Raw genomic sequence first — 21,407 nt, 5'->3', positions numbered from 1 at the left:
GACAGGGAAGCCAGGCACGCTGCAGTCTATAGCGTTGCAAAGAGTAGGACGCAACTGAGTGACTGAACGACAACAACAATTGCTCTAGAGTCCAAAGACATTTTACCTCCTTTAATTGAAACTTTCACAACAAACTTTTTCTTCCTTCATCACTGATTCCATAGTGCTCCACTCAAACCTCCCAAAAGATCTTATGGTATTTCAAATTAGTACAGTAGTTACCGGGTGCTGAGCTTCTGGAAGGCAGAAGGCTCTGTCTTAGACTTCACATTTGATATAACAAGGAGTTTTCAATGGAAAAAAGTCAATTTTTCTATAAAGAATTATACATTACTTTTGGAAAGAGAGGGGAAAAAGAAAAACCAAAGCAATACTGGTGTTTTTTGTTTTATTACCAGAATGATAAATAGCTTTATTTAGTTAATCACCAAAATAAAGCTAAGCTTTCCCATGCTTAAAATAAAATACTCTGAATAGCAAAGATTATACTATATAAAACTAAAGCATCCATGAAAACTAAAACTCAAATTTGAGAGAGATTCAATGTTATCCTCCAGAGTCTCTTAAAGACTATACTGAAAATTACACTTTTACAATAGCTGGCTATACAAATGTAACTTAGCCAAATGCGTTAACAATAGTTTTTTTAAATGATAATTCCTTTAGGAATATAATTATTGTAAGTGTAAGACAAAGTGAAACAGCACTTTAAGTCCTTGCTTGAAAAGAATACAAAAATAATTTGGATTATGCACACTTAGAGAGGAAGGGAAGGTAGATCCCAAAGGGTCAAAATTTGTAGTTTCATTTTGGCAAGGAAATATATCTCCTTCACGAAATTTGTGGTTGATTGAAATATAAACCCTACTATATGTGGAAAATTCTGAAAGAGATGGGAATACCAGACCACCTGACCTGCCTCTTGAGAAACCTATATGCAGGTCAGGAAGCGACAGTTAGAACTGGACATGGAACAACAGACTGGTTCCAAATAGGAAAAGGAGTACGTCAAGGCTGTATATTGTCACCCTGCTTGTTTAACTTCTATGCAGAGTACATCATGAGAAACGCTGGGCTGGAGGAAGCACAAGCTGGAATCAAGACTGCCAAGAGAAATATCAATAACCTCAGATATGCAGATGATACCATCCTTATGGCAGAAAGTGAAGAGGAACTCAAAAGCCTCTTGATGAAAGTGCAAGAGGAGAGTGAAAAAGTTGGCTTACAGCTCAACATTCAGAAAATGAAGATCATGGCATGCGGTCCCATCATTTCATGGGAAATAGATGGGGAAACAGTGTCAGACTTTATTTTTCTGGGCTCCAAAATCACTGCAGATGGTGACTGCAGCCATGAAATTAAAAGATGCTTACTCCTTGGAAGGAAAGTTATGACCAACCTACATAGCATATTCAAAAGCAGACATTACTTTGCCAACAAAAGTCCGTCTAGTCAAGGCTCTCGTTTTTCCAGCGGTCATGTATGTATGTGAGAGTTGGACTGTGAAGAAAGCTGAGCACCGAAGAACTGATGCTTTTGAACTGTGGTGTTGGAGAAGACTCTCGAGAGTCCCTTGGACTGCAAGGAGATCCTACCAGTCCATCCTAAAGGAGATCAGCCCTGGGTGTTCTTTGGAAGGACTGATGCTAAAGCTAAAACTCCAATACTTTGGCCACCTCATGTGAAGAGTTGACTCATTGGAAAAGACTATGATGCTGGGAGGGATTGGGGGCAGGAGGAAAAGGGGACAACAGAGGATGAGATGGCTGGATGGCATCACCAACTCGATGGACATGAGTTTGGGTGAACTCCGGGAGTTGGTGATGGACAGGGAGGCTGGCGTGCTGCAGTTCATGGGATCGCAAAGAGTTGGACACAGCTAAGTGACTGAACGGAACTGAACTGATACACAATAAAATTATAATTCATTGTTTCATTTATCGATGCTAAGTCCATCCTTAAAAATCTGCCCAGGAGGAGAAGCCGGCTGGACGGCGCGTGCGGGAGTGGGGTCAGAATACGGTAGGAACCTGAAACGTCTTGAAGTTGTCTGAAGAGTCTTCAATCACTATGTCAAGTGACACAGATATTTCTCTTTCTTCATATGATGAAGATCAGGGATCTAAACTTATCCGAAAAGCTAGAGAGGCACCATTTGTCTCTATTGGAATGGCAGGTTTTGCAGCAATTGTTGCATATGGATTATATAGATTGAAGAGCAGGGGACATACTAAAATGTCTGTTCACCTGATCCACATGCGTGTGGCAGCCCAAGGCTTTGTTGAGGGAGCAATGACTCTTGGTACGGGCTATTCCCTGTATCAAGAATTCTGGGGGAAACCTAAACCTTAGAAGAGGAGATGCTGTCTTGGTCGTCTTGGTGGTGCTTGCTTTAGTTAGACATCTCATATTGAGGTTATATGTTTATGCTGAAAATAAATTGTTTGGGTCAGACAAGAACATGGTAATTTGAAAATTGGCCTCCTTTCTTGCAGGCTTGATTTGCCTGGTGACCAAGTTACTGGTGACTAGTTCACTAGCTAGGTCATTCAGGGGAGTCAGACCAGCACAAAAGAAACATGTCACTTTTAAATACACTTGATAGTGGTACCTGTCCACCTTCTTAAACTCTTCTGTTGAAATTAGTTCTAAAGAAGACAACATGCCAATCCTGAAAATGCTCCCAGTTGCTGCAGAATATCATATGCTTTTGATGTAATGTAGGAATCCTATTTACCCCAGTTAATGTAACTTTCTGACGGCCTTGTGGACTGAGTACTGTTTTAAGGGCTGGTTGGCTCTTGAGGAACCCTTTCAGAACAGTGCATGGAATACAACATTATAAACCTCCCTGCAAGTCTGTGTGTGTTTTTAAACCAAAACTAAAAAGCTGGTAACAGAGCCACTTTGAAGTAGTATTTATTTTAGAATCATAAACATGAGAGTAACTTAACTTGTGGATCCCTTTTAGTTCTTTAGTAATTGCAGAATTATATTTTGCTGCTGTTATATTAGAATAATTTTAAATTATTTTGAAACATGTATTTTAACTGCTAATGCAAAGGTAAATGAAAAACACTTTTTAAATGTGTGCAGTATGTTTATTTTCTCCAAAAGTATCATCAACTAAATAAAATCCCTACAATGGAAGTCATTGATGAGCAAGCTGGTTTGGTCAGACATTATATAAACTTTGGTATATCACAGAATGCTTTGTTGTACTTGTGAATTCTCGTCTAACCTGAATTTACATTCCATGGTGATAACATGGTAAATGTAGTATTATTAAAGTAAATGAACACATCAAAAAAAAAAAAAAAATCTGCCCAGGCCTGTATCAGAGAGTCAGATAGTAATGAAGAGTATCCATATTTCAACAATGATAACATGGTTTTTAACCAATAACTTTCATTGTTTGTTGGGTCATTACTGATAATTTAATTTCTTTTTCTAAATACATATTTCCTCACACACATCATGTATGTAAGAATATCATGTTCTTATATAAATGTATCATTTTTCACACAGCTCAACTTGGAGCTCTGTTATCCCTGAAGATAAAACTCTTTAAGAGAGACTAATCAAATTCTTGAATAACAGCCCAGTGGTAGACTGAATAAAGATACCCCAAACATGTTCACATCCTAATTTCTAGAACCTCTTAATGTGTCACCTTACTTTGTAAGGTGACAATGCAAGGTGACATGTGACAGATGTGATTAAGGAATCTTGAGGTGGGGAGACTATCCTGAATTATCCAGGTGAACTCAATGTAACAACAAGAGTACTTATAAGGGTCAAGTCAGGAGAGGATGGGACCACAGAAGCAGATGCTGGAGGGACCTGTATGTGTTTGCATGCTAAGACACCTCAGTCGTGTCCGACTCTTTGCTACCCTGTGGACTGTAGCCCGCCAAGCTCCTCTGTCCATAGGATTCCCCAGGCAAGAAATAATACTGGAATGGGCTGCCATGCCCTGAGGAAGCAGTTATGAGCCAAGGAATATGGGCAGCGCTACAATCTGGAAAAAGCAAGGAAGTGTATTCTCACCTAAAGCTTCCAAAATGACTCAGTCCTGTGGACGCTATTGAGAGCTTTGACTTCAAGAAATGTAAGATAATAAACTTGTGTTGTTGTAAAGCCATTAAGTTTTGTGGCAATCTGTTACAACAGCAATAGGAAACTAGTATCAGACCCCAGTTCACCTCATGGTCCAGATATTAGTTATGTTGCTGCTGCTACTGCTAAGTCGCTTCAGTCGTGTCTGACTCTGTGCGACCCCAGAGACGGCAGCCCACCAGGCTCCCCCATCCCTGGGATTCTCCAGGCAAGAACACTGGAGTGGGTTGCCATTTCCTTCTCTAATGCATGAAAGTGAAAAGTGAAAGTGAAGTCGCTAAGTCACGTCCGACTCCCAGCGGCCATGGACTGCAGCCTACCAGGCTCCTCCATCCATGGGACTTTCCAGGCAAGAGTACTGGAGTGGGGTGCCATTTCCTTCTCCAATTACTTATGTAAACCTGTTTAAATTAGTATGAAACAAACAAACCACCAGCTATTTTACCATTATTTTAAAGGCTGTTTCTCCTAACGTGCTTTCTGTTAGTTTCAACACTACTTAAATAAAACACATTTTTTTTCTTAATGTCAAATGACAGTCAAAATAAATCTGCACAGGACTAAGGCTAGTAATAATTACTAGAAGTATATGACAAGATTTTATAAAAATCACTATAAATGCTCACATAAATGATATACCTGATTGGGAAATATATGAACTGGGGAGCATGGTGTGCATGGGTGTACATACAGGTTTTTATTCTCATTAGATGAGAAAGTATAAAAATGTAATATCCTTCTAGTATGAGAAAATTGTACTTAATTGTATATTTATATGCTATCTATTGGCTACTAAATTAGTAATCATTCTATGCCTTATTAAGCACCAAGTGCTTTTGGTGCTGCAAATGGCAATTCATACTTACAAGGCCATCTTATATAAAATCAAGACAAAATTGAAAATTTTAAGAAGTACATTATCCCCAGGAAGAAGCTTTGCTCATTTATCATTTCGATCATAATGAACAATAAGAAGTATCTCTGTAAACATTTCAAATTAAATTTGACATTTAATTTTCAAAGAGAAAGGTTTTTTTTTTTTTGATCATTTAACATTGGTTGCCCCCTCATTTTTTTCAGGCAGTGATATGGAAAATTGTAAAGCACTTCAGTATAGACTCATTTGGAACTGCTTCTTTACCAAGAAAAAGCAAAAAGTACCCAGAGTAAAAACCTTGTTCTTTATTTAGCAAGAGGCATAGGATATGTTTTTCAGTTGAAAAAAACTGGTACATTCAACATGGTTGAGTCAAGTTTTTATTATCATTAGACTAACACTTTGCATTCAGAGTTCTTTTCTGAAATTTCAATAGAAATGCTCTGTTTCCTTTTTACCTTCCTTTTCTCAAAAGCCTACTGAAATGAATCTGCAGAGTTATTTCATGTACTATATTTTTAAGGAATGAAACAGTTTTGACAGTTCTCCTTCATAATTGCAAAAGAAAAAAAAAAACACCTAAATTATTGACATTTCCCTGCAAGTTCTATTCTCTGAATCCTGTATGATTCTCATCCAATCTCCCAGGGGGTACCAAAATTCACATATTTTTTCTCATCTCTAGGCTTAGTGAGATATGAAGCAGATGGTTAGGCTTTGGCTCTTTCGGGGATGATGCAATATCTCCTATTCCTTATGTGGTTTTTTTTTTTTTTTTTTTTTTTTAACTATTAAGGGCTCTTCAAAGACTACAATTTTATCTCTCTCAAATCCATATTTTGACTTTTACATGTATTTTTCAATAAAAAAATTCTTGTTCTCTATTTTAAAAGACTTTAAACTTATTGATTTAATTAATATCCATTTACCAAAAGAGACCCTGAGAACATAATGATGGAGACAACAGTAGTTCTACCCACACATTGCTGACAGGGTAGACGAAAATAGATATTTACAATAATGTGTGGTAGGTGCTAATACAGTTGTAACTAGAATGTTGAAAGAGCAGTTCCCGATATGGGCAACTGGGGTCAGGGGCTAAGATGAGGAGTGGACATGCAGAAGACATTTTTAGTTGCCTACCTGATAGTTACCTTTCCCATGTGTGAAAATCCCACTTCCTACTATTAAGACAGGGAAGGCCACATGTTTGCATTCCCAGTCATTCTTGTAGCTAGGATATGGACATGGGCCCCATTGTTGGCTAATGAAACTAAGGAATCAAGTGTGCTTATATTACTACAAATAGACTTGAAGGAAGAGCTCTCCTGCATTGCTTTAGGTTGTGAGCATTTGAAATCTCGAATAGCCACAGCCATTTTGAAAGAATGAGGATATTTAAGACTGAAGGCCAACATACTGAGAATGGCAAAGTGGAAAGACACACCCTACTTGCATTTCCAGTCACATCATTGGCCTACCCTGAAGTGTGAAGTGAAGTGAAAGTTGCTCAGTAGTGTCCGACTCTTTGTGATCCCATGGACTGTAGCCCTCCAGGTTCTTCTATCCATGGGATTTCCCAAGCAAGAATACTGGAATGGGTTGCTGTTTTCTTCTCCAGGTCTACCCCGAGGTGCCCCCGTACCCCAGTCTGCTAGTCTGTAGACATTTTGTTATGTTATACAATTAATATCACTAATTACTTAGCCATGGAATACTTGGCTTCTGTGGTAGCTCAGGCAATAAAGAATCTGCCTGCAGTACAGGAGATTGGGGTTCAATCCTTGGGTCAGGAAGATCCCCTGGAGAAGGGAATGACAGCCCACTGCAGTATTCTTCCCAGGAGAATTTCATGGATAGAGGAACCTGGTGGGTTACAGTCCATAGGGTTGTGAAGGAGTTGGATATGACTGAGCAACTAACACACACACATACTGGGTAATTCCACTACAATTCAGAAAGAACTGATACAAATACGAGGGAAATTTTCCAGAAAAGGTAATTTTTAATCATTTTAATAAATGAATATGAAATCACCAAACTGCCAAGAAGGAGAATGTCATTCCAAACAAAGGAAAGATCACATAGGGAAATACTGAACATCAACATAATACCAAGTGACTAACAGAGCTGGAGTTTAGTTTATGTGTCAAAAATAGTCTAGAAAATAGACTGAATGTTTACAGTTTGATTTAAATATAGTCAACATTTTAATATGCTTTTCACAACCATTTAGTATGACTTCTTACTGTGTTAAGTTGCTAGATTTTGAAAACACTTCTTTTATGGAAGATAATAAAACAATACTATAAGTGATAATAGTTACTGAATGTGCACTATGTGCCACATGCTAAATTAAACTTTGTGTATTTCTCTTAATACTCATGGAAAATCTACTGTTTGCATCTTACATATCAGATATGAGGCTACGTGGAAAGCTAAATGACTAATATCATCCAACCAGAAAGTGGGCACAGTCAAGACCAAAAACACTCATCTACTGACACAAAGCCTGCTCTCATAACCACTAGAGGAATTGCTTTGTTTTTCAATTTAGGGATCCCTGGCATTTTGAGAACAATAATTTTTTATTGGGAGTATATTTATCACTATTGACCTCTAGGCATTAAATGCTAGCAGTGCCTTTAGTCATCTTAACAACTCACCAAGACATGCCACATATAAATGCGCATTTGATACAGATGTTGGACTAAAGAAACCTACTTGCAAATCATATAAGCAGTTATTTTGTTCATATTACTTTAGGTTACTGAGACTCTGCTCCAACCTTATACTTCCAAAACAGGTCTCAATGTTTTCTTCTCAAATCTTTCCCACCTGTTGGATGTGAACTAAAATTCTGTGTGTTTGAGTCTCAGATCTATACAGGTAGCAACTGTCCCTGGAAGAAGTGAAACTTTCCTCATCATTTATTTACAACATTGTGAATTAAAGATAAAAGAAAGATATTTGTGGAAATGGGAGCAATCATGAAAGTATACTGCTGATGAAAATATTTAATATTAACACAAAGGAGATTGGAAGCACCATAGGCAAACATCCTTTATGACACTGTGAAGAACTTCCTACCCTAGAATTATCTAGAATCAAAGGCATGGAGTAAATAAATTTTCCAGCTCCTTCCATTTTACCTTCACAATCAAACAAACATTTAAAAAGTATGAAAGTCTTCCAAGTAGAAAAACAAAAAGGATGGTGAGATAGTGGTTTTCATAGAATAGTTATCATTTTGTAGATATAAAATCTAAACCCCAAACTATCAAGTGAGAAGAGTGTCTTTATTAGTTAATATGATAGAGGACAGATGTCTTAGCTAGGTGGGCTTGTGTTATTTGGATAATTGTGAAATATGAATAAAAGTTCAATGGGTGTCATAAACATCACTATAAGTAACACAGATAGTTAAGTACTTCTCTACAGAAGACACATGTCATGAGAATTTAAATTAATCCTCATGAAAGTAATTATTACTATATCAAAGAAAAGGTCTAATGGAACATTTTATGTTAATAAAACTTAGAAAAGGTAGCCAAGGGAGCCTAAGTGAATGTAAATTAAGCTGCATAATGTTTTCAGGAAGAAATATAAATGCACACATTTTTCTAACACCAGTGCTTGTGCTTTCTTTCTACAATTAAGAAATCTGCAAAATTAAATAACAAAATATATATTAAGTCATTTAAGATTATCTATTAGAGTGTTCTTATTTCAAATAGTTTAAGTTTTGGTGATATTTTAACTGTACTTTAATTAAAATGTAAGAAAATGGAGGATAATAAAAATCAGATCTGAAATTTGTCACCTGTAGGAAATAACCACTATTGTATTTTAAATATTTCTGTAGACTTTTGCATATAGAAAAAAATACATATAAATTGTTGGGATTATTTTAAGTACTTAATATATTTCTCTGTGCCTTGCCCTTTTTTATTCAAAATATTCTGTGATAAGCTTCATATTAGTAATTCTAATTCCATTTAGTGAATATAATAAGGACATGGCAGACTATATATAAATTTTCCATAGTTTTTTAAGTTTTAAAAATTGGGAACTTCTCTTTATTGCCAAATTCAGATTTAAATTGAAGAAAGTAGGGAAAACCACTAGACCGTTCAGGTATGACCTAAATCAAATCCCTTATGATTATACAGTGGAAGTGAGAAATAGATTTAAGGGACTAGATCTGATAGACAGAGTGCCTGATGAACTATGGAATGAGGTTCGTGACATTGTATAGGAGACAGGGATCAAGACCATCCCCATGGAAAAGAAATGCAAAAAAGTAAAATGGCTGTATGGGGAGGCCTTACAAAGAGCTGTGAAAAGAAGAGAAGTGAAAAGCAAAGGAGAAAGGAAACATATAAACATCTGAATGCAGAGTTCCAAAGGATAGCAAAAAGAGATAAGAAAGCCTTCTTCAGCGATCAATGCAAAGAAATAGAGGAAAACAACAGAATGGGAAAGACTAGAGATCTCTTCAAGAAACTCAGAGATACCAAAGGAACATTTCATGCAAAGATGGGCTTGATAAAGGACAGATAAAGGACCTAACAGAAGCAGAAGATATTAAGAAGAGATGGCAAGAATAAACAGAAGAAATGTACAAAAAAGATCTTCACGACCCAGATAATCATGATGGTGTGATCACTGACCTAGAGCCAGACACCCTGGAATGTGAAGTCAAATGGGCCTTAGAAAGCATCACTACGAACAAAGCTAGTGGAGGTGATAGAATTCCAGTTGAACTATTCCAAATCCTGAAAGATGATGCTGTGAAAGTGCTGCACTCAATATGCCAGCAAATTTGGAAAACTCAGCAGTGGCCACAGGACTGGAAAAGGTCAGTTTTCATTCCAATCCCAAAGAAAAGCAATGCCAAAGAATGCTCAAACTACCACACAATTGTACTCATCTCACATGCTAGTAAAGTAATGCTCAAATTCTCCAAGCCAGGCTTCAGCAATAGGTGAACTGTGAACTTCCTGATGTTCAAGCTGGTTTTAGAAAAGGCAGAGGAACCAGATATCAAATTGCTAACATCTGCTGGATCATGGAGAAAGCAAGAGAGGTCCAGAAAAACATCTATTTCTGCTTTATTGACTATGCCAAAGCATTTGACTGTGTGGATCACAATAAACTGTGGAAAATTCTGAAACAGATGGGAATACCAGACCACCTGACCTGCCTCTTGAGAAATTTGTATGCAGGTCAGGAAGCAACAGTTAGAACTGGACATGGAACAACAGACTGGTTCCAAATAGGAAAAGGAGCATGTCAAGGCTGTATATGGTCACCCTGCTTATTTAACTTATATGCAGAGTACATCATGAGAAACCCTGGACTGGAAGAAACACAAGCTGGAATCAAGATTGGCGGAGAAATATCAATAACCTCAGATATGCAGATGACACCACCCTTATGGCAGAAAGTGAAGAGGAACTCAAAAGCTTCTTGATGAAAGTGAAAGGGGAGAGTGAAAAAGTTGTCTTAAAGCTCAATATTCAGAAAATGAAGATCATGGCATCTTGTCCCACCACTTCATGGGAAATAGATGGAGAAACAGTGGAAACAGTGTCAGACTTTATTTTTCTGGGCTCCAAAATCACTGCAGATGTTAATTAAGCCATGAAATTAAAAGATGCTTACTCCTTGGAAGGAAAGTTATGACCAACCTAGATAGCATATTCAAAAGCAGAGACATTACTTTGCCAACAAAGGTTCGTCTAGTCAAGGCTATGGTTTTTCCTGTGGTCATGTATGGATATGAGAGTTGGACTGTGAAGAAGGCTGAGCGCTGAAGAATTGATGCTTTGAACTGTGGTGTTGGAGAAGACTCTTGAGAGTCCCTTGGACTGCAAGGAGATCCAACCAGTCCATTCTGAAGGAGATCAGCCCTGGGATTTCTTTGGAAGGAATGATGCTAAAGCTGAAACTCCAGTACTTTGGCCACCTCATGCGAAGAGTTGACTCATTGGAAAGACTCTGATGCTGGGAGGGATTGGGGGCAGGAGGAGAAGGGGACGCCAGAGGATGAGATGGCTGGATGGCATCACTGACTCGATGGACATGAGTCTCAGTGAACTCCAGGAGTTGGTGATGGACAGGGAGGCCTGACATGCTGCGATTCATGGGGTCACAGAGAGTCGGACACGACTGAGTGACTGATTTGATCTGAGCTGATCTTGATGTTCAAAAGTAGTACGTAAAATTAAAAGTTGCAATAAACCACTCTGTAGGTAATCTTTGGTTACCTGTTTTACTTTAAAAATGCAATTTAATGATTAAAAGTGAGATTTTGCAAAGCAATTATTTTTAGAGCTTTTGCTATACTTAAATAAGTATACTTATAGCTTTTGCTATACTTAAACAAGTTTCCCTCCAATATAATGTCAAAATGTAAACCCCAAACTTCTTTTTATCCCACATCCTAAGCTATACTTGTTAGTATTTTTCATCTGTTGGCGCAAGAGCTTATGTCATTTTAAATACTTGTGTTCCTATGACCCTCATTTTCTTCATATTTTCTGACTAATTTCAGGAACATATTAGTTAAGGAGACCCAGGGATGACAGGAAACTTGGAGAAACTTATGAGGCCTGAACATCCTGGTCCCCACCACCCAAATAATCCATGTGTTAGAAAATTAGGTTCAGTGTGACCTCATTCTGACGGTGTATTCTTAAAATGCATTTAAGTATCCTCTGTGAAGGCTACTCCAGAGCAGCCTTGAGGGAGAATTAACTACAACCAGTCACGTCCGAATCTTTACGACCCCATGGACGGACAGTCCATGGAATTCTCCATGACAGAATACTGGAGTGGGTAGCCTATCCCTTCTCCAGTGGATCTTCCCAACCCAGGAATCAAACAAGGGTTTCCTTCATTACAGGTGGATTCCTTACCAACTGAGCTATGAGGGAAGCCCCTAACTACATGTGCAATAATTAAAGTTCCTTTGTTTAACAATCACTATGTTGAATAATCTTCCTCTCTTGCCTTTTTGATAACTGCTGCTGCTGCTGCTAAGTCGCTTCAGTCGTGTTCGACTTTGTGCGACCCCATAACTACAGGGCTGGAATTCAAGAGAGTTGATGTTAATAGAAGACCACCACCTTCAACAGAGGATGGAACTTGTATAGCCAATATTCAAGTATTGTTTGGGCATCAGTACTGATAGAGAACTAATGGAGTGTTTCTTTCATTTAATACCTCAAAATTTATACTGCACCAAAATTAATGTATTTAAATTATAATCTAATTCAAAGAAGGGAAGCACAGCAAGTTCTGACATATCCTAAAGCTAGAATTTACTTTAATATTCATCATAGTTTCTTTAAAAATACACATATTCACCCATTGCTTAAAAATATATTTCTATATATGTAATTTATGTATAATTGCAATATATTATAAAAGTGTGCATAAGTATATTTTTATGTACAAAAGTAACATGAAAGTTCTGTCATCTTATCAGGAGAAAGGCATCCTACTTTCTTCTTCAGTTACAGACAACTCAGGGTGCCAAAAAAATTAACCATTTCAACTTTTTAATTTGTAGGATTTGGATTTTCAGTCTTCTAATATGCATATTTATATTTTTTACCCTCAGAGCTTGGTAAGGTACGAAAACATTCCTAAAAATCTGAGGATCATAACAAAGATTCATGTTTTATTTCCATTAAGATATGCCAAATCTGGATATCACTTGTGAACTGAAATATCTTTACTTTTTGAGGAGTAAATAAATATATTTTAAAAGCCTACTGGCTTGTGGTCAAAGATCAATCTGGATCAATAACAGAAATATGTGTTCTATTAAAAAAAAAAGAAAAGATAATGAGCCTTCTAAATGTATTCATGAAACAAAATCCAAATATGTGATGCCCATAGGTACATCTTTTGAGAAATTATTAGCAGATGATTGGGGAAGTAAAAGTGTAAGCACGCATGAGAGAAAAATAAAATTTTAGGGATTCTGTGTTTTGATTGATATTATCTATGAATAGTCCTGATTTCTAAAAAGTTACAGTGACTATCTTTCACTATGATTAAATAACCTCTTTGAAGTACTCTAAATGTTTAAGCTACCTTAAAATGTACTTAGAAAAATATTAGTCATAATAAAGTTAACATTTAGACAATAAACACCCAAGAAAAAATATACACGTAATTGCCATTTCCTATTTCTGTTATATCTTTGAAATTTCCAAACTACTGTTGTATATTTAAAGAAGACTAATTAATTTCAATTCTTGTGATTTAAATCTTGGTATTTTAATATAATATCTCATTATGTTTTAATTATATACCTTACTAATTATTATTCATTATATACATTTATGCTCTTGTTTCCCAAGGATATTTAGTCATTTCTTTCATTTGAAACTATAAATGTAGTTATGTAAGTATCATTATGTATCTTAGACTTTATTCAATAAGTGCTTAATTATGAAGAAAAATTTGTTTTAAAAAACTTTACTGAGGAAAAACATTTATATCTCAATATTTAAATGGTAGCAGTGTTGTAATTCAATTTAAAAATCTGAAAGTTTTAAACATTTAAATAAAAGCAATTTTAATTTCTTCATTATCAGCTAGATTATTTAGTACATACTAGAGAGTGCAACCTAACTGTAAAATTTTACCCAACATAAAAAAATTCCAGAAGAAACTAAGGTGTAGAGAACAAACGTTAGGGAAATGGAGGTATCTCTAGAGATTGGAGGAAAGATTGAGCAGTTAGTACTTCCAAGGCATCAAGTCTCAGTGTCTGTGTGCTAAGTCATTTCAGTTGTATCCAACTATCTGTGACCCCATGGACGGTAGCCTCCAGACTTCTCTGTCCATGGGATTCTCTAGGCAAGAATACTGGAGTGAGTTGCCATGCCCTCTTCCAGGGGTCTTCCCAACCAAGGGATTGAACCTGCATCTCTTAAGTCTCCTTCATTGGCAGGACGGTTCTTTACCACGAGGGCCACCTGGGAGGTCCATCAGTCTCAGTATGCCTGCCAAAATCATGGCATCCTTTGAAGATGTTTCAAACTTCTACCTCTTTCTAAGTGGGCTCTTTATCAAATGATGGTATCTATTTTTACATACTCATTTTTTTCTACTCATATCTGATTGCACCAGTGTTAAGGACCTGATGCCAGACAGTCAATGAAGTGGTCTAATATAAAAATTCTGCCCAGTAAGGATGACAGTAAGCAACTTGAGCAATATAGCATTCTTCCCTGTGGTTAATAAGGATAGATTTGGGATTAAGGGTAAAAGCATGACTCAGTTATTTGTTAATTGCATTACTTTGGTCTAGTCATTAAACTTTGTTCCATTTTAGTTCCCTAAAATGGGATTTGGAAAATATTAACTAGTGTATAAAATCTACGTGAAAAGGCTGAAAGGAATAATGTATATGAAGCACCTAATATTACCACCTGGCAAAAGTAAATAGCAACAATATGTTATCTATTATTATTATTGACACTGATACAGTAGTAGATACAGAATAATGCTTCTGCCCTCCAATTACTTTCTGTTCTCCACACTGAAAAGGCTATTTAGACATTCGTGTATTCCCATCAAACCTAATTTTACAATTGTTCCTGGATAATTCTAAGGCTTCACTTCAAAAATGTGACCGTGATTACTCTTCTTTTCATATGTACTTGAGTTAACTTGAGTGAGCAAAAATCTTAGGAAAAAGCATTTTAAGGATGAGATTTACCAAAAAAAAAAAAATTGTACTCCTCTTCCTATTTTGTTTCTAGCAGCAGTTTTTGTTCCTTTGCTTCTAATTTGAACATGGAAGTTGATTTGTGGATATTTAAAGTTTTTATTGGGCTTCCCATGTGGTGCCAGTGGTAAAAAACCCACCTCCCAAAGCGGGAGACATAAGAAATGGGGGTTTGATTCTTGGGTCAGGAAGATCCCCTGGAGGAGGGCGCAGCAACACACTCCAGAATTCTTGTCTGGAGAAGTCCATGGATAGAGGAAACTGGCAGGCTACAGTCCATGGGGTCGCAAAGAGTCAGACACAATTGAAGCAAATTAGCATGCACACAGTTTTTCTTAACATGCAGATATTTGAAGTAGATAAATTATAGTGAATTTTTGTGTTGAATGATTTAGTATTGTAATGGATGAATTACAAGTTAGAGATTTGTGGACTATGAAACAATAAGAAATGCAAATTAGTTCCCAAAAGTTTTGAACACCTGGTATTTTCTCTGTTGTTTTATGTCATATGTTCTCTACCTTCCACAAAGAGATTCGGGTTATATCCATGTTCAGTTCTGGATCATTCTCTCTTTTACTTAGTTGATCGTATTTTCAACAAACTGTTAAACATTTTGATAAAATTATTTTTGATGCATATGTAATATACTTTATTATATCTAAAGTAAATACTCAAGAATTCTACTCAATTTGATTTCAAATATTTCCTATAACTGCAAAGATTTAGAATAAGAGAACAAGGGAAAGAGAATGTATAACTTGAAGAGGTTTGGGCGTAGGGACAAATGTTCAGAAATCTGTTTGAATGGCCTATCATAAACAGAATGAAAGTGATGCTACTTTTCACAATGGAAGGAAAATACTGAGCAGTCACATACAAGAAATACTAAAAGTCAAAATTCTAAGCCAAAAATCTGCATTTTACTTCACTAATATCTCATCTGTTTAAAATTATTTGGTGTTTTTGCTTAGTCACTCAGTCATGTCTGACTCCTTTGCAACCCCACAGAGTTTTTTGCAACCCTGCCAGACTCCTTTTCCATAGGATTCCCCAGAAACGATTACTGGAGTGGGTTGCCATTTCCTTCTCCAAAGAACCTTCCTGACCCAGGGATCAAAACCACTCTCCTGCACTGGCAGAGAGATCTTTATCACTGAGCCACCAGGGATAACATTATATTGTATGCTTATTTGATACAATACCATTATATTGTATGCTTAATTGATAAAAGGATATGGCAACCTACTCTAGTACTCTTGCCTGGAAAAGCCCATTGACTGAGGAGCCTGGTAGGCTACAGTCCATGGGGTCGCAAAGAGTTGGACACGACTGAGCGACTTCACTTCACTTATAAGTGCTGTTTCTCTGATGAAAATTTTGCAGCCTTGGAAATTTCCCATACCTAACCTGAGTATTTATGGAAGAAAACAGAATAAAAATACTGATTTTAATAACAGGAGTCACTTGTAGCTGACAAATCACTTGTAGCAGATACTTAAAATTTTGGTAGCCTGCGTTCTTTTCCTTCCCTCATTTCTGCAATTTCTAACCTTACCACCTCCCACCTTTCTTATTTACTGTCATGAAAAAATATTTATTATTTCAGAGGTTTAAAAGTAAATGAATTGACTAAATATATCTATACTCTGGAACAGACAAAACAACAAACATTTTACCTTCTCTTTACAAAAAAAAATTGTCTATTTCAGCTACTTGCACTGACAAATAACACAGCTAGCTGTGTTTCTCTTACCTTACTCCTACCAGTGTCTGAAATAGCTCCTTTGGTGGGACAATCTATAATTTGAGTGTAGATAACACCTACACAAGTGGTTCATTAGTTTAAATAAAGATAAAATATGTGAACTTGGTGGATTTTTACATTGATATAAATTTAAAATCAAGTTGGATACATATCATTCCTCAAAAGTTTGGTGTAACTGAGAAGGAAAAAGGAGAGCTGGGCAACTTAGGGCTTTGGACACTAGACTCCAGCCTCAGCTTGATGCTTTCTTCATGGCTTTGGTCATGATTTTCCTCTTCCAGAAAGCCAAATATTAGCTAATAGCATCTTTAAAATCATCCTAGTGATCTTTTATTTGAATACTGTATTATGCAGACATAATACACTGGATAAATGAATATTAAATCTTTGATTTTTCTCTTTTGAAATTCCTCCTATTGAAAACTTAGCAGATTTGCTTCATTTAAATACACTAACTTCATTATTTAATATACTTATATTGCTTTTTAGAAGTTGACTTCTACCTTTTTTATTTCACAACCGCTCTAAGTTATTCTTATGAATTTCTAAAGATTCATTTGTACTTTCAAAGACTGAAAAATAGACACCATCTTTTACATTCAGATTAATCAGATGAAATAAATTATACCTCACTAAAGTTGATTTAGTAATAACATGATAAAGGTTCCTAACTAAATATTAGTATATTTATTGTAAACTATTTTGAGACATTAGTTTTTGGAATAACAGGATGGTATATCCTGCAGTGATTTTCTCAAGGCATATAATACACATCTAATCTGTGTGTGTGTGTGTGTGTGTGTGTGTGTGTATACATACATGGAATTCTCCAGGCCAGAATACTGGGGTGGGTAGCCTTTTCATTCTCCAGGGAATCTTCCCAACCCAGGGATTGAACCCAAGTCTCCTGCGTTGCAGGGAGATTCTTTACCAGCTCAGCTACCAAGGAAGCCCAAGAATATTGGAGTGGGTGGCCTGGAAAATCACATGGACGGAGGAGCCTGGTGGGCTGCAGTCCATGGGGTCGCGAAGAGTCGGACACGACCGAGCGACTTCACTTTCACTTTTCACTCTCATGCACTGGAGAAGGAAATGACAACCCACTCCAGTATTCTTGCCAGGAGAATCCAGGGACAGAGGAGCCTGGTAGGCTGCCGTCTCTGGGGTCACACAGAGTCGGACACTACTGAAGCAACTTAGCAGCAGCAGCCTTTCCCTTCTCGAATGGATCTTTCTGACACAGGAATCGAACCGGGGTCTCCTGCATTGTAGGCGGATCTTTACCTTATGAGCGGCATATATATATATATATATATATATATATATATATATATATAGTCATTTGAAGGCTTTCCTGGTGGCTTAGACTGTAAAGAATCCGCTTGCAATGAGGGAGACCTGGGTTTGATCCCTGGATGGGGAAGATCCCCTGGAGGAGGGCTGGAAACCCACTCCAGAATTCTTGCTTGAAGAATCCCCATGGACAGAGGAGCTTGTCGGGGTTACAGTCCATGGGGTTGCAAAGAGTTGGACACAACTGAGTGACTAAGCATACAGTCATTTGAACCGAGTAACTGTGTATATTTGTATGTACTAGATTTTCCCCCTTTTTTAGCACCATAACTAAGGTTTCTGAGGCTTCTAAGATGAAACCATTCATGATGGCATGTAACAAGTCCACTTATTTTTACATATACACCTTTGCTATGTTCCCATGATTATAAACTGCTTTAAAATTTTTTATAGAAACTTCTCAGAGAATATTTTCTAGTCAGCAATCTAAATCTACTTCAGCACCTCAAAAATGGCAAGGGGAATTTTTTTGGGGGGAGGCTGGGGGAAATTTTTGATAAGAGATAATACACTGAACCACTTACATCATGGAAATCCATACTGCCCTAAAAGGAACAGTTAACACAGTTGTTTGGGGGCTCTACATTAGACATACCTGGAATGTGGGTTAAACAAAAGCAATTTCTGAATACAAGTTAGGATCTCTGGAAGGAGGGTCCCCAAATCAGAATTTTATAAAACTCCTCAGATAATCTTTAGGATTATGAAAATTTAAGAACCTCTAACCCAGAGTGTCTGTCTTTATTTGTCAATTCTGAATCATATCTTTATGGAAGTCAGGCCTATAATTTAAAGGGTTTCTCATCTTCATTATATTCTAAGCAAACTATCATGTGTCTTACAGTGAATACTAGACCCTCAATTTGGAACAAGTGTATCTCTTGTTAATGTGAGGTTCCAATATGGTCTAATGTGCCCAGTCATGCTCCTGAATAAAGTGTCAGCCTCTCGCCATTGATTCGCCTTCCACTTATTAAGGAATTGGATATTTATTTTAAATGTGAAAGAAATTACAACACCTTACAAATTTAAAAAAACCGGCAATACATAAAACATTAATCCAAAATAATATGATGTTTTTATTCATTGATTGACATAGCTCTATAATACCTTTCCCTCTACAGTTTTAAGCTACAGATACATGAATCATCTTTTTAATTATATTTTATACAGAGAGAATAAAAAGTTAATCCAATCTTTTCTCATGAGTATGTGATCAAATTTTCATTATCATTATTAGCTTAGAAAAGTTTCTTTCAATTTTATTACTTATTGAAAGTGTTGTGGAAATGGATGTCAGTTTGCAGGACATCTCTCTATAGCTTTTTCTTACATATGAGCAGCAAGATTTGGAAGAGTTTTCCATAGACTAATTTCTTGCTTATTGTTCACTACCCACCTACTTCAGATGCCATAGCATATTCGTATTGTGACAAGACTACTGGTCTTGCACCTATGGATCATGACAGTGGGTACGTCATCACAATGAGTAAAAGCCAATCATACATTAGAGTGGCTACAAATAACTGCACATAACAGTGACTGAATCATATAAATTATCTTACTAAATACAAATTAGGTATATTATATATGCAATTCTCTCAAATCAGACTCCAAAAGTGTCTAAGGTCATTCCAGTACTTATTCTCATCTCTAATTTCACCTTTCTCAGTGGTAAGCACTACAACTCACCCATCTGCTCAAATTGTGCTTTCCAAGTATTAACAATATCTATTTGGTTTGATTTTATCGAGATAGAAGAAAAAAAATTCTTGGTAGTTAAAATTTAACTTAAAATTATATTACTATTTTTAGGCAGAGACCTGGGGTTATGTTTAAACTTCTGCTTCTCAAACAACTCACATATACAATGAGTCATTAAATTATGGTAATTTTATTTCCTACTGCCTATCTAGCACTAGAATCTCATCCCTTCTTCCATTCCATTCCATAGTCTGTCAAGAGCATCTCCTTCCTAGAGAACCATAGCAGCCTCCTCCTGCATTAAGTTTTGTCCCCCGCAACCCAACTCATTCTCTAGACTGTTCTCATCATTAGAATGTGCATTTAGTCATTTAAAATCTCTGATTAATTTCTCCAAAAACTTAGAATCAAGTTTTTGTGCAACATTAGTAAACACAGCGGAGAAGGCAATGGCACCCCACTCCAGTACTCTTGCCTGGAAAATCCCATGGATGGAGGAGCCTGGTAGGCTGCAGTCCATGAGGTCGCTAAGAGTCAGGCACGACTGAGCGACTTCACTTTCACTTTTCACTTTCATGCATTGGAGAAGGAAATGGCAACCCACTCCAGAGTTCTTGCCTGGAGAATCCCAGGGACAGGGGAGCCTGGTGGGCTGCCATCTATGGGGTCACACAGAGTTGGACACGACTGAAGTGAATTAGCAGCAGCAGCAGCAGCAGCAGTAAACACAGTGCAAAAGATCTTCAGGATTGAATCCTTGTCCACAATTTCCCCCTTTCTCCTGCAAACCCAGGGATCTAGCCAAAGCTGACTGATTGGTCTTTCACTGCAATATGTATTTTCTTGCCTCAGTGTCTTGATAGATTCTGAACCATTGCTTAGTCCACTCTGCTCGTTTCATCTGTTTCTTATACTGGATCTATCTTACCTCTCAATTTACAAGTCAGATATTATAAGAGAAATGACTCCTGTACTTTTCAATGGAACTTTGATTTTTCTGTTCTCATGATATTAGTCATATTTTACTCTCACATCTTGTTCAATTGCCTACCTTTTCCCTTAGATTATAAGCCTAATTGAAACTAGAAGCAATGCCTTGCTCATTATTTTCTACCACATACATTAAACCGAATAAGAATTTATTAGAATAAGCAATAACTGAAATAAATAAAAATATTTGGAATCAAACACAGGAGGCATTTTTATGGTATCAGTTAAGTTATTTAAATGGTCCATAAATTTTCCAATGTATAAACAAGGAATAATGATATACATCTCATGTATATGTTGTGAAAATTATTAATATTACACATAAATAATGAACAGTCCATAGTATGTGCACTGGGAGCACTCAAAAATGAAGTATACTCTCATTAATTAGGTTTTTATCTCTTAACATTAACTGTGAAGTTTATTTTTTGGCATATTCACTTTGGCTAGCTAAAAATACTATCAATCATTTTATTGGTCAAACCACTCATCAAGAAATCCTAACTTTTCTCATTTTTTTTTTCTCTTGGTTCATTGAGTTTCTATGCTGGAAATATTGGTCAATGGATACTCCAATGGGAATAACTTTTTGACCAATAGGAAAATGTCATTTTACATTACACTGTGATATTCTTTTATCATTCTCATATGCTTTTATGTTTTTGACCAGGGTTTTCCTCTGTATATTATTTTTATAAGAAACAACAGCTTCGATGAGGGCACTATTAGAATGATTATCTCTCAAAAAAAATCCTTTTTCTCTGGTTCACTTCTTTTTTCTTAAAGAATGAATCCATTTTCACAATTACATATTTTCCTTTTGTAATAAAATTCTGCCAGCT

The 21,407-nt window shown here is 36.6% G+C and overlaps 2 protein-coding genes across 2 annotated transcripts in view; one reads left to right on the top strand and one right to left on the bottom strand.

Moving 5' to 3' along the window:
* The window catches only part of LOC132343034 (low-density lipoprotein receptor-related protein 1B-like), a 1,281,806-nt gene that overhangs the window by 910,746 nt on the left and 349,653 nt on the right, over positions 1 to 21,407 (bottom strand). The window lies entirely within an intron of this gene.
* On the top strand, positions 1,983 to 2,850 carry LOC101904447 (HIG1 domain family member 1A, mitochondrial-like). The gene has a single exon (XM_059878460.1). The coding sequence runs from the start codon at positions 2,071 to 2,073 to the stop codon at positions 2,350 to 2,352; it is 282 nt and encodes a 93-aa protein (XP_059734443.1). The 5' UTR covers positions 1,983 to 2,070; the 3' UTR covers positions 2,353 to 2,850.

Source organism: Bos taurus, chromosome 2 (genome assembly GCF_002263795.3).
Source record: "Bos taurus isolate L1 Dominette 01449 registration number 42190680 breed Hereford chromosome 2, ARS-UCD2.0, whole genome shotgun sequence".
Taxonomy (NCBI): domain Eukaryota; kingdom Metazoa; phylum Chordata; class Mammalia; order Artiodactyla; family Bovidae; genus Bos; species Bos taurus.
This window is presented reverse-complemented; position numbering and strand designations above follow the sequence as displayed.

Coding starts and splice junctions, on each gene's coding strand:
- LOC101904447 (XM_059878460.1), top strand. CDS start 2,071: ATGTCAAGTGACACAGATATTTCTCTTTCTTCATATGATGAAGATCAG.